This window comes from Ovis aries, chromosome 2 (genome assembly GCF_016772045.2).
Source record: "Ovis aries strain OAR_USU_Benz2616 breed Rambouillet chromosome 2, ARS-UI_Ramb_v3.0, whole genome shotgun sequence".
In the NCBI taxonomy this organism is placed as follows: domain Eukaryota; kingdom Metazoa; phylum Chordata; class Mammalia; order Artiodactyla; family Bovidae; genus Ovis; species Ovis aries.
Window position 1 is genome coordinate 10,310,610 of NC_056055.1, and position 18,140 is coordinate 10,328,749.

The 18,140-nt window shown below is 51.8% G+C and overlaps 1 protein-coding gene across 6 annotated transcripts; it reads left to right on the plus strand.

Moving 5' to 3' along the window:
- Positions 1-25: 25 nt before the first annotated feature.
- Positions 26-14,035, plus strand: ALAD (aminolevulinate dehydratase). 6 transcript variants are annotated; one of them, XM_042242870.2, is made up of 12 exons: positions 26-3,483; positions 5,317-5,504; positions 6,560-6,610; positions 7,070-7,166; positions 7,616-7,751; positions 7,858-7,941; positions 8,044-8,132; positions 8,339-8,394; positions 8,482-8,569; positions 8,647-8,733; positions 9,149-9,278; positions 9,928-14,035. In XM_042242870.2, the coding sequence occupies exons 2-12, from the start codon at positions 5,383-5,385 to the stop codon at positions 9,984-9,986; spliced, it is 999 nt and encodes a 332-aa protein (XP_042098804.1). In that variant the 5' UTR covers positions 26-3,483; positions 5,317-5,382; the 3' UTR covers positions 9,987-14,035. The 6 variants fall into 6 exon arrangements, with proteins under 6 accessions (XP_042098804.1, XP_004004041.2, XP_060264870.1 ...); XM_004003992.6 differs by having other exon boundaries at positions 26-161; XM_060408887.1 differs by having other exon boundaries at positions 9,149-14,035.
- Positions 14,036-18,140: the final 4,105 nt, after the last annotated feature.

Consider the following 18,140-nt stretch of genomic DNA (forward strand, 5'->3'; position numbering starts at 1 on the left):
TGCCCGTAGCGGGCGTGGCCTGCTCGCCTTCGGGGGCGGGCTGCGGTAGCGGGGGGAGTGCGGCTTCGGAAAGAGCCGCCCCGCCCGCACGTGGCCTCCGGGAGACTAAAGCCCGCGACAGCGTTGGCGGGAGCGGTGTCTCGGACTCCTTAGGGAGGCAGGTGAGTAGGGTCTGGCCTCGGGGAAATGGCGGACTTGGAGGCGGGGGCTGTGGCACCAAAGTCTTGTGTCCCCAGACCCAGTTTGTGCTGTACGCCCCAAGCGCCGGCTGTGCAGCTGGGGACGGAGTCACCGTGCGACCCCTATTTGGGGCTCTTAGAGGTAGACTGTTCAGCTGCAGCGGGGTTTGGGGTTGGGGGTGGTCTCTGCGTGGCTATTGCCCTTAGAGACCCGGGCCTGGGCTCCGAGTCTCCTCTGGAGTCCTTTCCGTTGGAGACCACCGGGGCTCTCTCCTTCAGTTCAGAGCCGGAGGTGCCTCGCAGGATGCGGGAGGGCGGTGCAAACAATAACAGCCGCTCAGTGCTAGGATTGCTTGTACGTTATCTGCACTGGCCCATTCCATCTTATAACAGCCCACTGAGGTCGGTTCAAGTTCTTATTTACCAGATGAGAAAACTGAGGTCTTACAGCTGAAAAGTGACAGAATCAGAATTTGAACCCACATCCACAGACTCCAAAACCCACACGCTTAACCGTCGTGCTACCAGCTTCAGCCAGGTGCATAGTCACTGTCCTGCCTTTTCCCTCCCCTGTCCCATTCTTGCAGAGCTCTCCAGGAGCCCACCTCTGTTGATAGGCTGCTTTGAAATCTGTACTTAAAGTTCCAGGGGTAATGGTGGACACTGAAGAATTCTTTGCTGGAGACCTGCCTTCCAGCCCCGTTGACCCTCTGTACAATCTTGGACCAGTGTCAGCCCAAATTACTATCATTTCAGTGATGTAATCAGCATGCTTTAAGGAACCCCCTTAACCAGTATGTTCTAGGAGTTTGGAACTGACAGATTCTCCTTTTAGCTCCAAATATCTAAGCCCAGATGAGACTGGGCTCTTCAAAGTCAAGTCAAGGCCTGGGTCTCCTTCTCTTTAATCTCCATTCCAAGTCGTGGGGCAGGCCGGAATAGATATTCAGGAAATGCAGGTTGAATAAACAGGCAGCCAGTCAGATCCTTTTCAGAACTGCCTACCAACTAGGCCCTTCGAGGCTTTGGATTTCTCAGCCCTGAGCACCTTTTACCTAGCTGGCTCTCCTGACTGTCTCCTGCCCTGCTAGTGGCAGAGCCAGCTTTCCCTGGCAGCAGCTTGCAACCCTTTGTGCTAAGACCGTAGCCTCTGGAATCCTCAGAGGAACACAACACGGGGGGCATCAGACCCAGCAGCTCTTCTCCGTTCCTCCTGGTGGTGGTTCCCTAGGGCCCAACTTAGGTTACTCTTGGGTGGGGGAGGTTACCTTCCAAGGAAGGAGACATTTTCACAATCAGTCTGAAATTTACTTAGGCCTCAGTGTCCCGTCTTCCATGAAGCCATCCATGCTTGATTCCCCAAGAGACAGGTCCCTCCCACAGCCTGTAGCCCACCCCTCTACTGAAGCATCAGTATGGTGATGGTTTCTCCTCTACCATGTAAACTGCTGGAAGGCAGGAACCCCCCACTTCAGATATCCTGGAAGACCCTGTGGCCCATCCAGGTTTGAGGGAATGTTCTCCCTTCTGGGTGCAGAGGGCACAGCTGTGAGGACCCTCCTGGAGGTCTAGTCAGCTCACTTCTGCTACTGATGACAGTAAAAGTAGCAGCAGCTACGTGTTTACTGTGTGGCTCCTTGTTCCAGGCACGTACCTCTTCACTATCTCTGATCTTCTCTGCAGCTTTGTTAAGTTAGATAGTATTGTTCCCATTTCATAGATTGTGAAATGAAGATTCCGCAACCTTGCCCAGAGTCACACACAGACAAGACCTGGGACTTTGACCCTGAAACTTGTTCTTTCTGCACTGCCTGCTACAACCTGCCAGTTAAGCTAATGTGTTCTGAATCCCACAGTGACTTGCCCTTGTCTTTAGTGTGGTGTCACAGGATTTGAGCTGTGGCTTAGAGGCTCCCTTAATTTAGGAAAAGGGCCTTTCCCAAGTTTGTGATAAATCTTCCAGTCCTTGAGGGTCTTTTGGTAAAGCAAAACTTCCATCTGGATTTGGCTGTGACACTCAGGGGGTGGTGTTCTGCTGCACAAATGTTTGTTTATTAAGCTCATATGTAACAGGATGACTGTGTGTGGGCAGGTAACAGGGCACTTGAGTGGAAGCCAGGTCAAGCTCAGAGCGGTACATGACTTGCCGTGAATGTCAAACAACTCCTGTTGCTTTTTGCACCCTGCTTCCACAGCAGAATGTGAGGGATTAAACAGGATTGGTGATTTCAACTCTTTTAATGTTTTCAGCACTAATACCCATTTCTCAAATCTTTCTCGGAAACCTAAAATTTAAAAAAAAAAAAGCAGATAGAAGTGAAACTGCCCTAGTAAGGCCTGCCCCTTACCACTCTCACCCTCCTCCCTTGCCCCCCACCCTTAAAACCCCAGTCTCCTCTGGGTAAATTGGGACTGCACGGCCCTAGGCAGCCTGCCCTGTTGCTTCTGAAGGCATTTGTTCCTTCAGCAGCCTTCTAAAGTAGATACAGATTTGAGACCAGTGGAATGCAGTCTTGAATTCCAGAAGCCTGGGGCCAGCTGCCGTAAAGGTGGTTGTTCTCTGGAAAGTAAGTTAGAACCTAGCTTCAAAATGTGATGTGAATGACGTTGAGCAAGTCACTTCACCTCTCTGAGCCTCCGTCTTCTTAGCACTAAAAATTAGGACAATTTTCTGCAATTACATGAGATAATATATGTGTATAAAATACCTAGTGCAGTGCTCAGAACGTGACACGCCCTCAGTATTTTTTCCTCTGATATCCTGCACCTCTCCAGCCTCAAGGCAGAGATAGTATAGGCAGAGAGACTTCTGCTGAATCAAGTGTTTATCAGTAGTATGGGGTATAGTAGGCTAAACCCTGTAGTCATTGTCTGCAACAAACTCACTCACATTCTGGCTCAGTCACTAACTAGCTGTGTGGTCTTGAGCAAGAGACTTAACGTCTCTGAGCTGGCCTAATCCTTGGCAGACCTGAGAGCAAATCTTGCACAGAATCAGCGCTCAGGACTTTGTATCTTCTGAACGAACGCTCATATGGGGGTTGGGCCATCTTTGGGGAGGCCTGGCTTGCCCTGGGTCAGATGATGTGGCTGTCCCCAGGGGTGTGGCGGTGAAGTGGAACCTGTGTGCTCCCGATAACCCCAACCCCGCCAAGGAGGAGGATCAGACAAAGCCGGCCCCTGAGCTAGCTGGGAGGAAGCCAAGGGGGCCTTGGAGAACTGGGGGGCAGAGGGAGGGGAAGGCATCATCAGTGTACTGAAGGACCCCCCTCCCACAACAGGCCTGGAGACTGTGCAGCTTTGGGTAAGTCCCTGCCCCTCTCTGGGCCTCTAGGTCCCATTCATACAAGGAGAGATTGGTAGCTCTTTGTTTCCCCCCCCCAGCTGGCTGTTAGGCACTTCCAAAAGGAAGTGTCTAAAACAGAGCTCTCCACCTCCTCTCTCTGCAAGCTCGGCTCCCCACCGCCCTCTTCCTGCCTGTCACTGGCTCCGCTGTCCTCCAGGTCAAGCAAGCTAGAGCATCCGCCCCAAGAGACTGCCTCTTGGCCGCCTTAGGATGGTCCCTCCTTCCCACCCCTTTAGCCCCACAGCCTGTCCTCCTCTACTCCTAGTTGGCTGGGCTCCACTAAGGCTGCAAGAATGATCTCCCTAAAGCCAGGCTCTGACCAAGCCCCTCCCCCACCCCCAGCTCAGAAATCTTCCCTGACCTCATCCTGGCCACCCCCCACCCACCCCTAGCTCCTCTCCTCCAAACACACATCCTCAATTGCCTCTTCAGTCCTCCCAGCCATCCACACCCCATCCTCCTGCCCCACCCTGGCCCCTTCCTTCCCTTCCAGAGGGAACGTTCTCCCATTTCCCTCTATAAAGCTGAACCCACTCATCCTGCAAAACCAACTTCGAGTCCTATCTTCTTCCAACAAGCTTCTGACCTCCTGACTCACATTGGGAAAGTCCTGGCTTGTTCGCAGTGGGCTCAGCCTCTCCAAGATGCACTCAGTCTGCCCAACCTCCCACTACAGCAGTGCCAGCTGGATGAGAAACCACATGTGCGAGTGCCCACCGTGGCTTGGCACATAGTAGGTGCTCGAGAAGCACATCTTAATGCCAAAGCTTTCTTCTTACACCTGTTATTTGGCATTGAGTGCATGTTGTCATTGTACTTCATGCACTTAAATATTTACTGTGTGGCAGAGTGCTGTGGGGGAGGCAAAAATGAACTAAGTGTGGACCCTGCCCTGCAGAAGCTCTGCCTACTGGGACGAGATAAGATAGGTCCACAGAGGACTGTTATATAAGAGAGACTGATCTGGGCGAGAGGAGACGGCGCAGAGGGACAGGGAAGGAGGGACTGTCTCGTGGAGGGCCTGGTCGGATTTGGGGCTGGGGGAGTTGTGGAAAGAGGAGCACAGCCTCCTAGGGAAAGAAAATGAACCAGAAGGTGGCCAAGTGTGGCAGGTGCTTGGGGAGCAACATGAGGCTGTCTGGCTGGAAAGGACACCTGTGGCCACTCCCAGGGGTGTCTTGTCTGTCGGACACTGCCGTTTAATCCTGTTCACATGTGTTGTCCTTTTAATCCTGTTCACGTGTCCTTTTAATCCTGTGTACATGTGCCATTGAATCCTGTTCACATGTGCCCACTTATCACATGTGTCCTACATGATAAGAAGTCCATGGGTCAAGGGGTTAGCAGTGCTTTTCCCTAGAGGCAGAATTACAGGACATTTTTCTCTTTCTGCTTATCTGTACTTTTCTGAAATTCCTGCCATGCCCACGGATGTCATTCATGGAATAGGCAGAGCTGAAGTGGTGGCTAGATCAAGGATTCTCATAGTAATTCATGTCCAGTCCACCCCAGACTGATTCTTTGATAAAGTACAATGAAAATAAATTATTAGAGACATGTTTTTTGTTTGTTTTTTTTAAAAGAGAGACTGTAAAATATAAATCCAGATTTTATATCATTAGATTCAGCTTGCTCTGGAAGTTTCTGAAGGCCTACTATCATGTGTCTGCTTATCTTGATGCAGACTGGCAGGAACTGATGAACCCCAGTAGCACTGGGTTAGATCCTGGGGGAATGTGACCACCTCCTGGTACCAAGGACCATGTCTCATGTGCCTCCCATTGCCCCCAGAGCTGAGCACACGGCAGACCCCCTGGGAGACCTCCATTCCAACCAGCTGACTGTCCTGTGCCCTCCATGCCCACCATGCATCCTCAGTCAGTTCTGCATAGCGGCTACTTCCACCCACTGCTCCGGAACTGGCAGACAGCTGCCACCAGCCTCAGCGCCTCCAACCTCATCTACCCCATCTTTGTCACGTGAGTCCCCCAATGAGCCAGGTCTCTGATCTACAGGGGGTGGGTTGGGGGGGTGTGTGTGTGAACAGAGCAGGTGTCTGTGTTGTAAGGGGTAAAGTGAACTGTCAGCTTGGAGCTCAAGGTATTGGAAGTGACCTATGGGTTTAGGACAACCATCTTTGGAAAAAACAAACCTTGAAAAGAATACAGTCCTCCTTGTTGGAAAATAAAAATAACCCTTGCCTGTCACCCTGAGTTTGTGCCATAAGACAGAAGTTGAGATCTTCTGTAGGTTGTACATGTAAAAGGTGGCGGTCATCATCATTCATGATAGCACCTGACTCTTATCGAGAGCTTAGTGTACCCCGGGTACTACTGTGCTAAGCACCTATAGATGTTACCTCATTCTGCCCTGACAGTATTCAGATGAGAAAAATATGGATATGATCCCTTAGAATGTCATCTCCACAAGGGCAGGGGTTTTTGTCTGTTTTGTTCACCATTGGATCACCAGCCCCAAGAACAGTACCTGACACATAATAAGTACTCAATAAATATTTGTTGAATGGGGAATTCCTTGGAGGTCTAATAGTTAGGACTCCGTGCTTTCACTGCCAAGGGCCCAGGTTCATTACCCGGTTTGGAGAACTAAAAGCCCACAAGCTGCACAGTGCATTCCCTATATATATATACTTGTGGAATGAGTGAATGAATCCACCCAGGATACGGATCAAAGAGAATATCATGTGGTCAAGGTCACCCAGGCAGTAAGTGACTGGGCTAACAACCAAGGACCTTCTGACTCAGAGTCCAGGTTCTTACCCACTTGATTCCTTCCTGTGAGTACTGTTCTTCTAGCACAGTTGCTTGTTGTCACTGTTATTCTTGTTGTTCCTATTATTATTTCAGGCCCTGGGCTTGGCCAGGCAGGGGAACCAGACACTGGATCCCATCCTCCTCCCACCACCTCCGCCTCCATATCCCTTCCCAGGTTCCCAACCATCCCTCCCACTCACCCCCTCACCGCTGGCCCTTCCCACAGCTACCAATCCATAGCCCATCCCCGGCTCTTGCAGGGATGTTCCTGATGACAAACAGCCCATCGCCAGCCTCCCAGGAGTGGCCAGGTAGGAACTGGGGTGGGGAGGGCAGGGTTATGATGGAGGGAGCGATTTCACAGGTGGAGGTGCCAGGAAGCTGATGCAGACCCAGGAGGGAGACGATCTGGAGAGGCTGACTTCCCATCAGAAGGGTTTTCTCGGGGGCAGAGTTGTTCCACAACAAAAGAGGCAGTCTGGTGCCTATCACCAAAGGCATCACAGCAGAGGAGAGTTGAAGTTCAGATGGGAGCTCAGTAACAGAACCTTGAAGGAGTCTTCCAAGCTGAATCCCACAGCTCTGCCACATGGGACCTCGGTTTGCCCATTTCGCCCATCTGTCTGATGGGTGTGTTCCTGCCCCACCCTATACTGTGAAACTTAAGCCCTCCTGATGCCATCTGCAACTTGACTCTTAACAGAGGCACAGACCAGAGGGGTGGGGGGACCCTTGCCTGGGCCCTGCCTCACTCCAGCCTCGGCACACAGGTACGGTGTGAACCGGCTGGAAGAGATGCTGAAACCCCTGGTGGAGGAGGGCCTACGCTGTGTCCTGATCTTCGGTGTCCCCAGCAGAGTTCCCAAGGTGATGAGTCGGAGGAGGAGTCGGAAGAAAGGGCTGGGGGGCGGGGTGCGAATAAGCTGAGGTTCCACAATGACTACACCCTCGCTCCAGCCTGGTGCTGGTCCCAGGCTCTGCTGGTCCCAGCCTCTGCTACATGGGGCCTCAGCTTGCCCATCTGTCTGATGGGTGCGTTCATCTGTCTGATGGGTGGCCTGGGGCCACCAGTGAAGGAACACAGCCCCTGCCCTGGAAACAGCAGCCATGTGGCATCAGGAAGCTAAGCAGGGCTGCAACTCTGAATGGGCAAGTCAGGTCTCCTGTACAAAGTGGGAATAGTCCTCCCCAGGCCTCTTGGTCCAGGGGCGGTGGTGGTGATGAGGGAGTGGGCTGGCCTGCTCTGATAGCAGGCCACCATGCCTCCCTAAGACTTCGTGTACAGACACACTGCGTTGTCCTTCCCCTGCCGCTAGGATGAGCGGGGCTCCGCAGCCGACTCCGAGGACTCCCCGGCTATCGAGGCCATCCGTCTGTTGCGCAAGAATTTCCCCAGCCTCCTGGTGGCCTGCGACGTGTGCCTGTGCCCCTACACCTCCCACGGTCACTGTGGTGAGCTCTCGCCTCCCACCAGCCCCATGGCCACCTGCACTCCCGCTGTGCCGGGGATGCGTGGAGGCCCGAGCTGTTCCCCCAAACCCAGCTGTCTGTCCTGCAGGGCTTCTGAGTGAGAATGGGTCATTCCAAGCTGAGGAGAGCCGCCAGCGGCTGGCAGAGGTGGCTCTGGCCTATGCCAAGGCAGGTGAGTGAGCCTCCAGCAGGGATGAGCACCCCCAGGTCAGGGAGGTGGCAGGGTGGATAGAGGAGGATCCTAGAGTTCTGAAGGCCACCCTCTGCCCTTCAGGGTGCCAGGTGGTGGCCCCGTCGGACATGATGGACGGACGCGTGGAAGCCATCAAGGAAGCTCTGATGGCACATGGATTCGGCAACAGGGTAGGGGAGGGGTATGGGGAGGTGAGAGAGCCTGGGCCAGACCTGCCCCTGTGTCTGCCCCTCACGTGGATGAAGCAAGGCCCAGAGCTCCAATGGGCCTAGGACACAGGCTCTTCTTTGGACCTGGGTCCTTCCTCTCCTTGTCACTTCACCCTGGGACACGTGGAAAGGGCTGGCTGAGCCGAGACCCTGTTGTCTCCCTGTAGGTATCAGTGATGAGCTATAGTGCCAAATTCGCTTCTTGTTTCTATGGACCTTTCCGGTGAGTAGGGATGGGGGAGGGTCTGCTGTTGAATCCCTGACCTGCAAGCCCAAAGCTGGAGCCCACCTTGGTGTCTCTGCTTCCCAGGGACGCAGCTCAGTCGAGCCCGGCTTTTGGAGATCGCCGCTGCTACCAGCTGCCACCCGGAGCACGAGGCCTGGCCCTCCGCGCGGTGGTGAGTGAGCCCCACCCAGCCTCAACCCCTGTCGCCTCGCCTCCCAAGCACTGCCCACACCATACCTCATCTCTTAGGACCGGGATGTTCGGGAGGGAGCGGACTTGCTCATGGTGAAGCCAGGAACACCCTACCTGGACATCGTACGGGAGGTAAAGAACAAGGTGAGGACAAGGGTGTCACCACCTAAGACTGAGTCCAGATCAGGTTAGTCCTGGCTCCGTACACCATGTGACCTTGGGGAAGGCATTTTCTCTTTCTGGGCAACAAGGGCCAGAGTTGGGGCTGGGGAGATGAGAGTGTGTCCACAGATTCTGGGACCTTTGATCTAGGGAATCGCAGAGTTGGAAGCAATCTGCCCAGGAACTGGGACGCTCCCCCACCTCCCATATCCCATCCCTGCCAGGGAAACACTGTGGGCCTCTGTGCCAGGGCTCAGAGGAGCCTTTGAACAACTCAAGAGTGGGCCAGGCTGCCAGCAGCAATGACTCAGGTCTCGTGGCAGGGAGGAAGGGACAACAGAGGCACAACCACCCCCCTGCCACTTCAACCTGCCTGTCCCCACTGCTTCCCCAACAGCACCCTGAGCTCCCCCTGGCTGTGTACCACGTTTCTGGAGAGTTCGCCATGCTGTGGCACGGGGCCCAGGCTGGAGCATTTGATCTCAAGGCTGCTGTACTAGAGGTCATGACTGCCTTCCGCAGAGCAGGTGAGCAGGCAGGAATGGGGGGTTTTGACCTGGGCCACAGGGAACTGATAGGCAGCTTGCCCAAATAGGGAAATAAAGTTAGGGGACAGCCTGGAGTCACCTATCTGGAAATGCCAATGTCTGACCTAAACAGACAGGCTGGGGAAGGGACATGAAACTGCGGGGTAGAAGGTGAGCAATGAAGCACACGGAGCCCTCAGTTACTTTTTGATTTTGAGACCTTGGGCAAGTCACTTCTCTAACTTCAGTGTCCTTATCTGTAGACTGGGGATAGGAGAGATGGTGCGTGGTCATCGAGGGGATTAAATGAGATGCTGCGTGTAATTGGCACATGCATGTCATTTCAGAAATGAGAGCTAGTTTTGTTGGTTAGGCACATGGCGTGGTGGGGGAACTCACAGCTTGTCTATTTCCCCCACTGTGCAATTTTATACATTGGCACACTGAGGCCCAGAAAGAGAAAATGCCCTCCCCAAGGTCACACAGTGTATAGAGCTAGGACTGATCAGAACTGGACTCAGGTCCTAGGTGGTGACACCCAGGGCTGTGCCTTTTCATAGCAGCCTTCTTCCCACCCCAGCCCTCACCTCCCAGAAGGTATTTTCCGAGCTGATGCCCTGCCCTGCTGCCTGCTTCTTTCCCCACACAGGTGCCGATGTCATCATCACCTACTACACGCCTCAGCTACTGCAGTGGCTGAAGGAGTGATGGAGAAAGTGTACCAGATTCAAGAACGAGAACTTTTCTATTCCTGAGCCTTGCAGAAGTGAAAACCAAAGTAAACGATGCTTTTAGAACTGTGCACTCCTGCCCTCTTCCTGCTTATGTGCTGGCGGGTGCCTGGAAGCCCTGGGCGGTTTCTGCCAGCCTGCCAAATCATCCCACTTGCAGCTACATCCTCACTGGCTCTCCCAGGCTTCCCAGCCCCTCCTCTGGGTCAGTCCTGAAGCTCACCTCTGCCAACTCCGCTCCTTCCTCTGGGGTCGCTTCAGCTGGAAAGCCACCAAGACTCATGGCATCAGCTCAGTGGGGTCTGGGAGAAGGGCTTGGAACATTAAGGGAGAGAGGGAAGTTGATTCTTGGACCCTAAGAAGCTCTGGAAAGCTGGAGGCCTCTGGCAGCAGAGGTGGGCATACAGGCCTAGATTGACACCCTGGGTTTAGAGTTGACATTTGCCGCAATTCCACTGGAAAGCAATCCCCACACAGGCCAGTGGTTGCCAGGCTGCCTGAGGTCTCCTATTGTTCTCTGAGCCATAAACCCAGAGAAGAATTACTCATTAACAAGCAGAAAAGAATTAATTCGTTAACAAGCAGGAACGCTGCCGAAGGATCGAAATTCAGAAGCAAAGAGAGAATTCCTGACTGTTGGCGATGGCACCACCAAAAAGACTCTTTATTGCAGAGATATTTCTTGAGAAGGTCTGCTTTGTGCCCATGCACAATACCGGGTCCTGGGGATATATAGCAGGACAGACTTCAGCTTGTCTCTGCATGGAATCTGCACAAGGGAACCAGGGTGACAGAAAGAAAGCCAACAAGAAAACAGATATAAGGCAGTTACAGATGGTAATAGTGCTTCCAGGGAAAGAAGGGGTCTGAGACAGAATAACAGATGAGGGGCCTCGCCTGAGAAGCCCTTCCTGAGATTGAGGGGCAAGGAAAGGCCTTTAACAAGAGGAGAGGGAGGCGGACGTCAGAAGCTGCGAGAAGGACGGCAGAGTGTGCAGGTTCCTGCAATAGCAGGAACCCCATCGTGGGAACCAGATGAAGAAGGTGGATGACAGCACCAGAGGCTGGAAAGGTAGATCCCACACTTCTAGGAAGCTTGGTTTCTATTTTGCATCTGATAGAAAGCCATCTAAAGGGTCTTAACCAGGCGTTAATGTGTTCCAATTTCCCCCATTCTGCTGCTATGAAAAAAAATGGAGGGGCGAGCCAGAACCAGCCTGGTTGGGAGGCTGCTGCAGACCCCAGGGAACCATGCCAGTGACCTGGACCAAGGTTGTGGCAGTGGAGAGCAAAGAAGCGGAATGTGCTCAGGATACATTCTGAAGACCAAATAAGCAAGCTTTGCCAACGTTTTCCTGTTGGAGAATTGAGGCAAGGACCAAGATGCCTTCATAGGTTTCTGGCTTGAGAAACAGGTCTCTATTGGTTCTTCTAAGAGGGTGCGATGTCATGTTCCCTGCCCCCAGGTGAAAGTTCAGGCCCAGCTAAGGAGGGGCCAGTTTGTAAGTCCACCCACCTGTCTGCAGAGTGACAGAGAATCCCAGCTCTAGAGCCAAAGCAAGACTATTTTGGATGTTAAAGCAGTATAATCTATTTTAAAATTTAGAAATACCTGAGTTAGAGGCAGCTTCCCTCTGACTCCTGGTGTTCTTCCACAGAGCTGTGGCCACCTCATTCTGTACTCAGCTTTTGGGATGTGAAGAATCACCTTGAGACCGAAAACATGAGCGATGAGCCACTGACGGGTCTGAGTTTGGACCATGCCAGAACCTTGCACCACCTTCGTTTCTGTGCTCCCTGGCCCTGAACTCGTTTCTGATTAGTGTGGAAGGGAACATTCTTCAAGGTCATCCCACACTCATCATTGCCAAGCTGAGAGGGGGCCCAGCTCTGTTCTAGGCACAAGGAGATGGGAGGCAGACACGCCCTTTAGGTACAAACCATTCTCAGGAAGCAAATAACTGTCCCGAGCCCCCAGGAGCTAACATTGAGCAGAGTGATGATGGGGCTCCCTGAGGAGAATCAGTGGGCAGACCTGTTACCACTGAGGTAGTGACAGGCGCTGGAAGGCCACCAGGTATGACCTGGTATGAAGGATCCGAAAACACCTCCCTGAGGTCTGACATTTAGACCTAGACCTAGAAAGCAAGTAGCCAAGCTGACACATGTTTAGGGACGATCATTCCCAGCAGAAGGGAATCCCGGGGCCAAAGTGAGCTGGACGGCTGGGGTGGCTGGAACACACAAAGGTTTTTAATGGTTTTTTTTTTTTTAATCTTTTTTATTTTCTAAATTATGAAAATATGATAACACGTTTACAGGAGACTTGGAAAATACAGTACAAAGTTAAGATTTTTAGTTGGAATTTGAGTTTATAGAAGCATCTTGACAGCACTGTGGCAAAGCACAAATAAGAAGTGTGGCCTAGACTGAGTGTGACCGTGGGGGTGGAGAAGAGAAGATTTAGGACTAAGGTGAGAGGTCAAGGGCAAACTTGGCTTGAGCTCCTGGGTGGCTGATAGGCCGGCCATTGACTGAGGTGAGAAAGCTTGGAAAGGGAATCCCTAAATTTAGCGTGGGTTTGCAGTGAAGAAGCTCTGTCTGTTAGTTATATGACTCTCTCAAGGCCGCTCAACCAGTTTGTGGCAGAACTGGGTCTAGAACCCCAGTCACCAAAAACAGCAGAGCTGGGATTTGAAATCACATAGCCCAACTCGAAGGCCATCCCTACTCGGCCGTACCACCTCCCAGTAAACAGTAACAAAATTATAGCTCTAACACTGATGCTCTTGGTAGCTCTAGTAACGGGGCACATCCAGGGACTGAGCTGCCTTCAGGCATATGGTCTATGTGAGGGGCGCCCTCTGGAGTCAGGACTTAGCACCTGAGGTACCATAATTTTATCCTTGGGCAGAGAACTCGGCTCGCACAAGCAGCGAGGCTTATTCTCAGATTTCCAGGTTATCTGGTGAGCATTAAGGGCCTCTCTCAACACAATATGATTTTCTTATTTCCCTCTCAGGACCTGCCAACTTGGATGGTAGCTTGTCCCTTAATGCGGCATCCCACAGACCACCACAAATAACCAACACATTTCCTCATCCTCACTTTTCATTTTACTAAGGTCCCTCAAACTACCTCAGTGGGTATACGGTTGAGGTCCCCCCAAACAACAAGCATTTAAACCAGACATTTTACAACCGACTTCCCAACTAGGGAAAGGGGAGTCCTGACCTTGCCCTGTGTGGACTCTGCCAATTCCACACATTAGGGCCTGTCACTTGCAGCACCCCGTATTCGGCCTTGTGCTGGGCGCTCTTGGTGGCAAGTGACAGATACAGTCTCTCCTGGAAGCCTGTATCCCTTCCTATTGTCATCTGTGTTTGCCTCAGCTTGCCTTTATTCTAATATGGGTTTTTGCCACTTGACAGCGGCAAGGTCCTTGTCTGTGAAAGTCGCTCAGTCATGTCTGACTCTGCGATGCCATGGACTGTAGCCTGCCAGGCTCCTCTGTCCATGAAGTCTCCAGGCAAGTATACTGGAGTGGATTGCCGTGCCCTTCTCCAGGGGATCTTCCTGATCCAGGGATCAAACCTGGGTCTCCTGCACTGCAGGCAGATTCTTTACCATCTGAGCCACCAGGGAAGATGGTCCTTAATCCTTTCTATCCCAGTATTCACACAGCAGATCTCTGGAGGTCTCTGATTGGTCCTGCTCGGGTCACACAACCAGCCTCAGTTTAGTCCCTGTGAATAATGGCATGGGAGGTGTGGCAAGGAGATGTAAGGCTGGTAGGATCTCAGCTTTTGCACCTGTGGTTGTCCCCTTTGCCTGGAATGCTTTTTACCTAAACTCTTAACAGCGTTCTCCTTTTTCATTGTTAAGATCTTGGTTTAAATGTCACGGCCTCAGAAAAATCTGCTCTGACATCAGATTTAAAGTCATTCCCCAGTTACTCTGTATTAGTCAGGATTCATGTTCAGTAATTATAACAAAAGCCAAAATAATGATAGCTTAAGATGGAAATGTGTTTCTGAGTAGTCTGGGCTATATGATCAGCTATATGGTGTGGGGGGCCATCGCTCCTGCCTTGTTCTATCATCAACGCATCTTGGCTTCTATCTCATGATCACAGTTGGTGGATCCAGTTCCAACCATCAGGCCCTCCTTCAGTCAGCAGAAAGAGGAGACGAGCAAGTAGAGGGCATGACACTTCTTCACAAGGGCACAACCCGAAAGTTGCACACGTCATTTGCCCTTGTCTGAACTTAGTCCCATGGCTACACCTAGTTGTGTAAGAAAGGCTGGAAAAGAATCTGGTGGGGCAGCCCTGTGCTCAGCTAAAACTTGGAGATTCAATTACTAAGGAAGATGGAGAGATGGATATGGGGGCAAATGGCTATCCCCCCCACATGGAGTTTTTGTAATGACAGACACAATGACCAGAATATCAAAGAAGTCCTTAGAGACCATCAGGTTAAACACTCTAATTCAATAGATGAGAGACAGACTCAGAGAGGGGACTTGTCCAAATTCACACAAGCCAGTGTTAGACCAAGGCTGGATCCATATCTCCTAACTTCAAGCCCAGTGCTCAAAACTAGAGGGATTGCAAGGTGTAGAGGTAAGAGATTCCTTAGGACTATCTTTTATGCATTGCCTTAGCTTCAAGTACATTTTTGTCTTCATGTATTATGTCTAATGAGAATATATTCATGTTATTCATGTAAGTGAAAACTTGGCCAATATACATGAAAAAGTATTATCTTCACTACTTAACAGAGAAAATCAAAACCATAATGAGATACCACCATATATCCATCAAAATGCCAAAAATTAAAAAAAACATAGACTGCCAATTCCTGAGAATGTGGAGCAAGTTGAACTTTCCAGCATGATTGGTACAACCATTTCAGAAAACTGGCCCCATCTACTGAAACGATATACACATACCTATGGCCTAGTGATTCTTCATCTAGGGATTTACCCAACAGAAATATGGATGCATGTGACCAAAACATGTGTTCAAGGATATCCATAGAGGGCACTACCATGGTGGTCCACTGGCTAAGACTCTGCACTCCCAACACAGGGAGGCCAAGTTTGATCGCTGGTCAGATAGCTATATCCTACATGCCACAACTAAAGATCACCCATGCCACAGCAAAGAGCTTGAGTGCCGCCACAACGAAGACCTGGCACAGCCAAATAAAGGAATGTCCGTAGAGAGTCTCTCCTGGCAGTCCAGCGATAAGACTCCAGGCTCCCATTACAGGGGTCCCAGATTCAGTCCTTGGTTGGGGAACTAGATCCCATATGCTGCTGCATGGTGCAACCAAAAAAAAAATTGTTTAAAAAAAAAAACAGCCAGTATTGTGACATGCCAGGTGTCTCCAGGAGCAATCACTAGGCCAGAATCCACACAGGGGAGATGAAAGAATGAAACCGTCTAGGAATTCCTGTCATCTGCCTTAGGAAGGAAACTGTATCTATGACATGGACCTATTTTTGAACTGGCTAATTAAAAAAAAAAATTTATTTCAAAATAGCAGGACTTATCATTGGCTTTCCTGTTGATTCTCAAGGCTCCCTTCTCTGCTGAAAAACTTACCTGAGTCAAGCTCTCCCTTGGCGGCCAAGGTCTGTGACTCTGAACTTTGTATTTCCTCCCAGGCCTAAGACTAGTGAGGGTGAGGCAGTTCTGAATAAAATCAACAGAGCTGCCTTGGAATACAGAGGAATGTTTTGTTTTTATAAAACAAAAAAGAAGTGGAGGGAGGAAAGGAATAAAATCATGCATGTTTGTGTGCTCCTAGAACATGGTCTGTTAGCATGAAAACCCAAACTGCAGCAATCCCTGGGAAGTGGTTGGACAATGGAGAGGCCATTGCTCTTGCTCAGCTGTACTTATTCTTAATCTTTGCTTGGTTGCCCTTCAGATCTTTGCTCCCCCCCTAACTGGTTCATCCAAAGAAGTCCCCTGTCACTGTTCATGAAACCACTGTTTTCTACCTCTATAGCTCTTACCACCTGTGAAATCTTGTTTATTTACTTGATTTTTTTCTGCCTGCCCCTGTTCCTTGAAGGCAAAAACCTTGTCTTGTTTCTCATTGTATATATCCTCAGTGAAGAACAGGGTGTCAGACAGAGCAGATAAGGTCAGCACAAAGTTAGTGCCCTCAATAAGCAGTTAGTGAGTGAATGGGCTGTTGGGCTGTTGCTTTGTATTATTAAAGATTTTTGAGATAAACATGACTACTTTTGAAGTAGGAGATAGATGGGCTCCTGGGCCAAACAGCTGATGTTCATCAAGTGGAATGACACTGAAATTTTATCCTCAGCCAGATGAGAACAACGCCTGATTCCCTTCGTCCACCAAAATGGAAGAAATGAAACAGCAGTGGGGAATTTGTTAAACAGAAATGGAAAAGTGGGGTTTTTTACTGCTAACAAGCAAGGGAAATGAAGGAATGAGTAAACAGCTATAAAACCCCCAAGAACAGGCCTGGAAGAGTCCAGCAATCCTAGTTTTACTCTAGCTGTTTCTAGTGCACGCAACTAGACTTCCTTCACAAATTTAATTCCTTAATCACTCTCTGACTGTGAATTCTATCCTGCACCTGGCATTCTTTTCCCCTACACACCCTTTTAACTCCTTTGGCATTTTTCATTTCAAAAAGGTTACCAGCCAATAACCTCTTTGACGACCAGACTCAATGTTATGGCCAGTTTAAAACTTTGCATAAAAGAGAATGCAAGATTGTCACTGCCTTGAATCGTATCACATACCCCTGAGTAAAGCCTAGACTATAAGACCTCTCCCTTTTCCCCAGGGAAGGGCAAACATTATCCGAGGCATTAGCCTGCTGCATGCTCTCTGACATGCAAAGAAATAAAGCTATGCTTTCTCTTTCCTCCAAAACTGTCTGTATTTCTATCAGGCATCCCTGCAGTGCACAGACACCTAAGATTTTGACTTCTCTTTTCATCAAAAGAAAAAAAGGTTTCTACAGAGGACTCTACCCTCAGCAAATTGTCTTGGGTTAAGACAAGTTTTCAACAGAAAGCAATTCTCTCCGAGTACCGATTGGGGACTCAGACCAGAGAGGGTAAGCACCTTGCCCAAGTTTACCCAGCACTCACCAAGCCAGACCAGGACAGAAATCCCCTCCTCCCAATCAGCCTGGGCACCTGGGGGAAGGGGGGCTCCGAAACCATGGCTGGCGGAGAAGGAACTTCGGTGGGGGGGCGAAATGAGCGGGGAAAGCAGAGAGGAACCACGAGGCCGACTGGGCGAGGATGGGGAGGCCAGGGGCACCCAGGGAGCAGGGAGGGCCTAAAGCGAGCAAGCTGATTGGTGCGGTGCGGGATCTGGAACCGAGAGGCTGTGGGGTTTTACGAAGGGACAGAGAAGGTCATGGAAGGGAAGAGGAGGGCAGCGAAGGATGGTGAGGGCTGGTGACTAGAGCGCCGGATACAGTGCGGTGAAGGTGCCGCCGGAGCGAGCGGAGAAGAAGCAGAGGCGAAGCGGCGTGGGCGGGGAGAGGTGGAGGGACGGGGCGGGGAGAGGCGGAGGGGCGGAGGGGCGGGGAGAAGTGGAGGAGGCGGGGCGGAGAGGCGTAAGAAGAGGAGGAGGCAGGGCGGTGACAGGCAGGAGGCGGGGAGAAGTGGAGGAGGCGGGGCGGAGAGGCGGTGGAGGCGGAGGATGTGGGGCGAAGAGAGGCGGGAGGGCGGGGCGGTGAGGCGGGGGCGGAGGGCCGGAAGAAGCGGAGGAGGCGGGGCGGAGACAGGCGGGGTGCGAGTAGAGGTGGAGGAGGCCGGGCGGAGACAGGCGGCGGAGGCGGAGGAAGCGGAGGAGGCGGAGGAGGAGGGGCGGTGAGAGGCGGCGGAGGCGGGGAGGCGTGGTGAGGTGAAGAGAGGAGAAGGAAGCGGAGGCGGTGGGGCGGGGCGGAGGCGGTGGGGCGGGGCGGAGGCGGTGGGGCGGGGCGGGGCGGAGGCGGCGGGGCGGGGCGGAGGCGGCGGGGCGGGGCGGAGGCGGCGGGGCGGGGCGGAGGCGGCGGGGCGGGGCGGAGGCGGCGGGGCGGGGCGGAGGCGGCGGGGCGGGAAGAGACGGAGGGCCAGGAGGAGAGCT

Bases quoted from the DNA above. Each gene is read 5' to 3' on its own strand.
- ALAD (XM_060408887.1), top strand. From the start codon at position 5,383: ATGCCCACCATGCATCCTCAGTCAGTTCTGCATAGCGGCTACTTCCAC. The intron at 7,167-7,615 runs GTGATGAGTCGG...CCCTGCCGCTAG, and splicing joins TCCCCAGCAGAGTTCCCAAG to GATGAGCGGGGCTCCGCAGC. The intron at 7,752-7,857 runs GTGAGCTCTCGC...TCTGTCCTGCAG, and splicing joins CACCTCCCACGGTCACTGTG to GGCTTCTGAGTGAGAATGGG.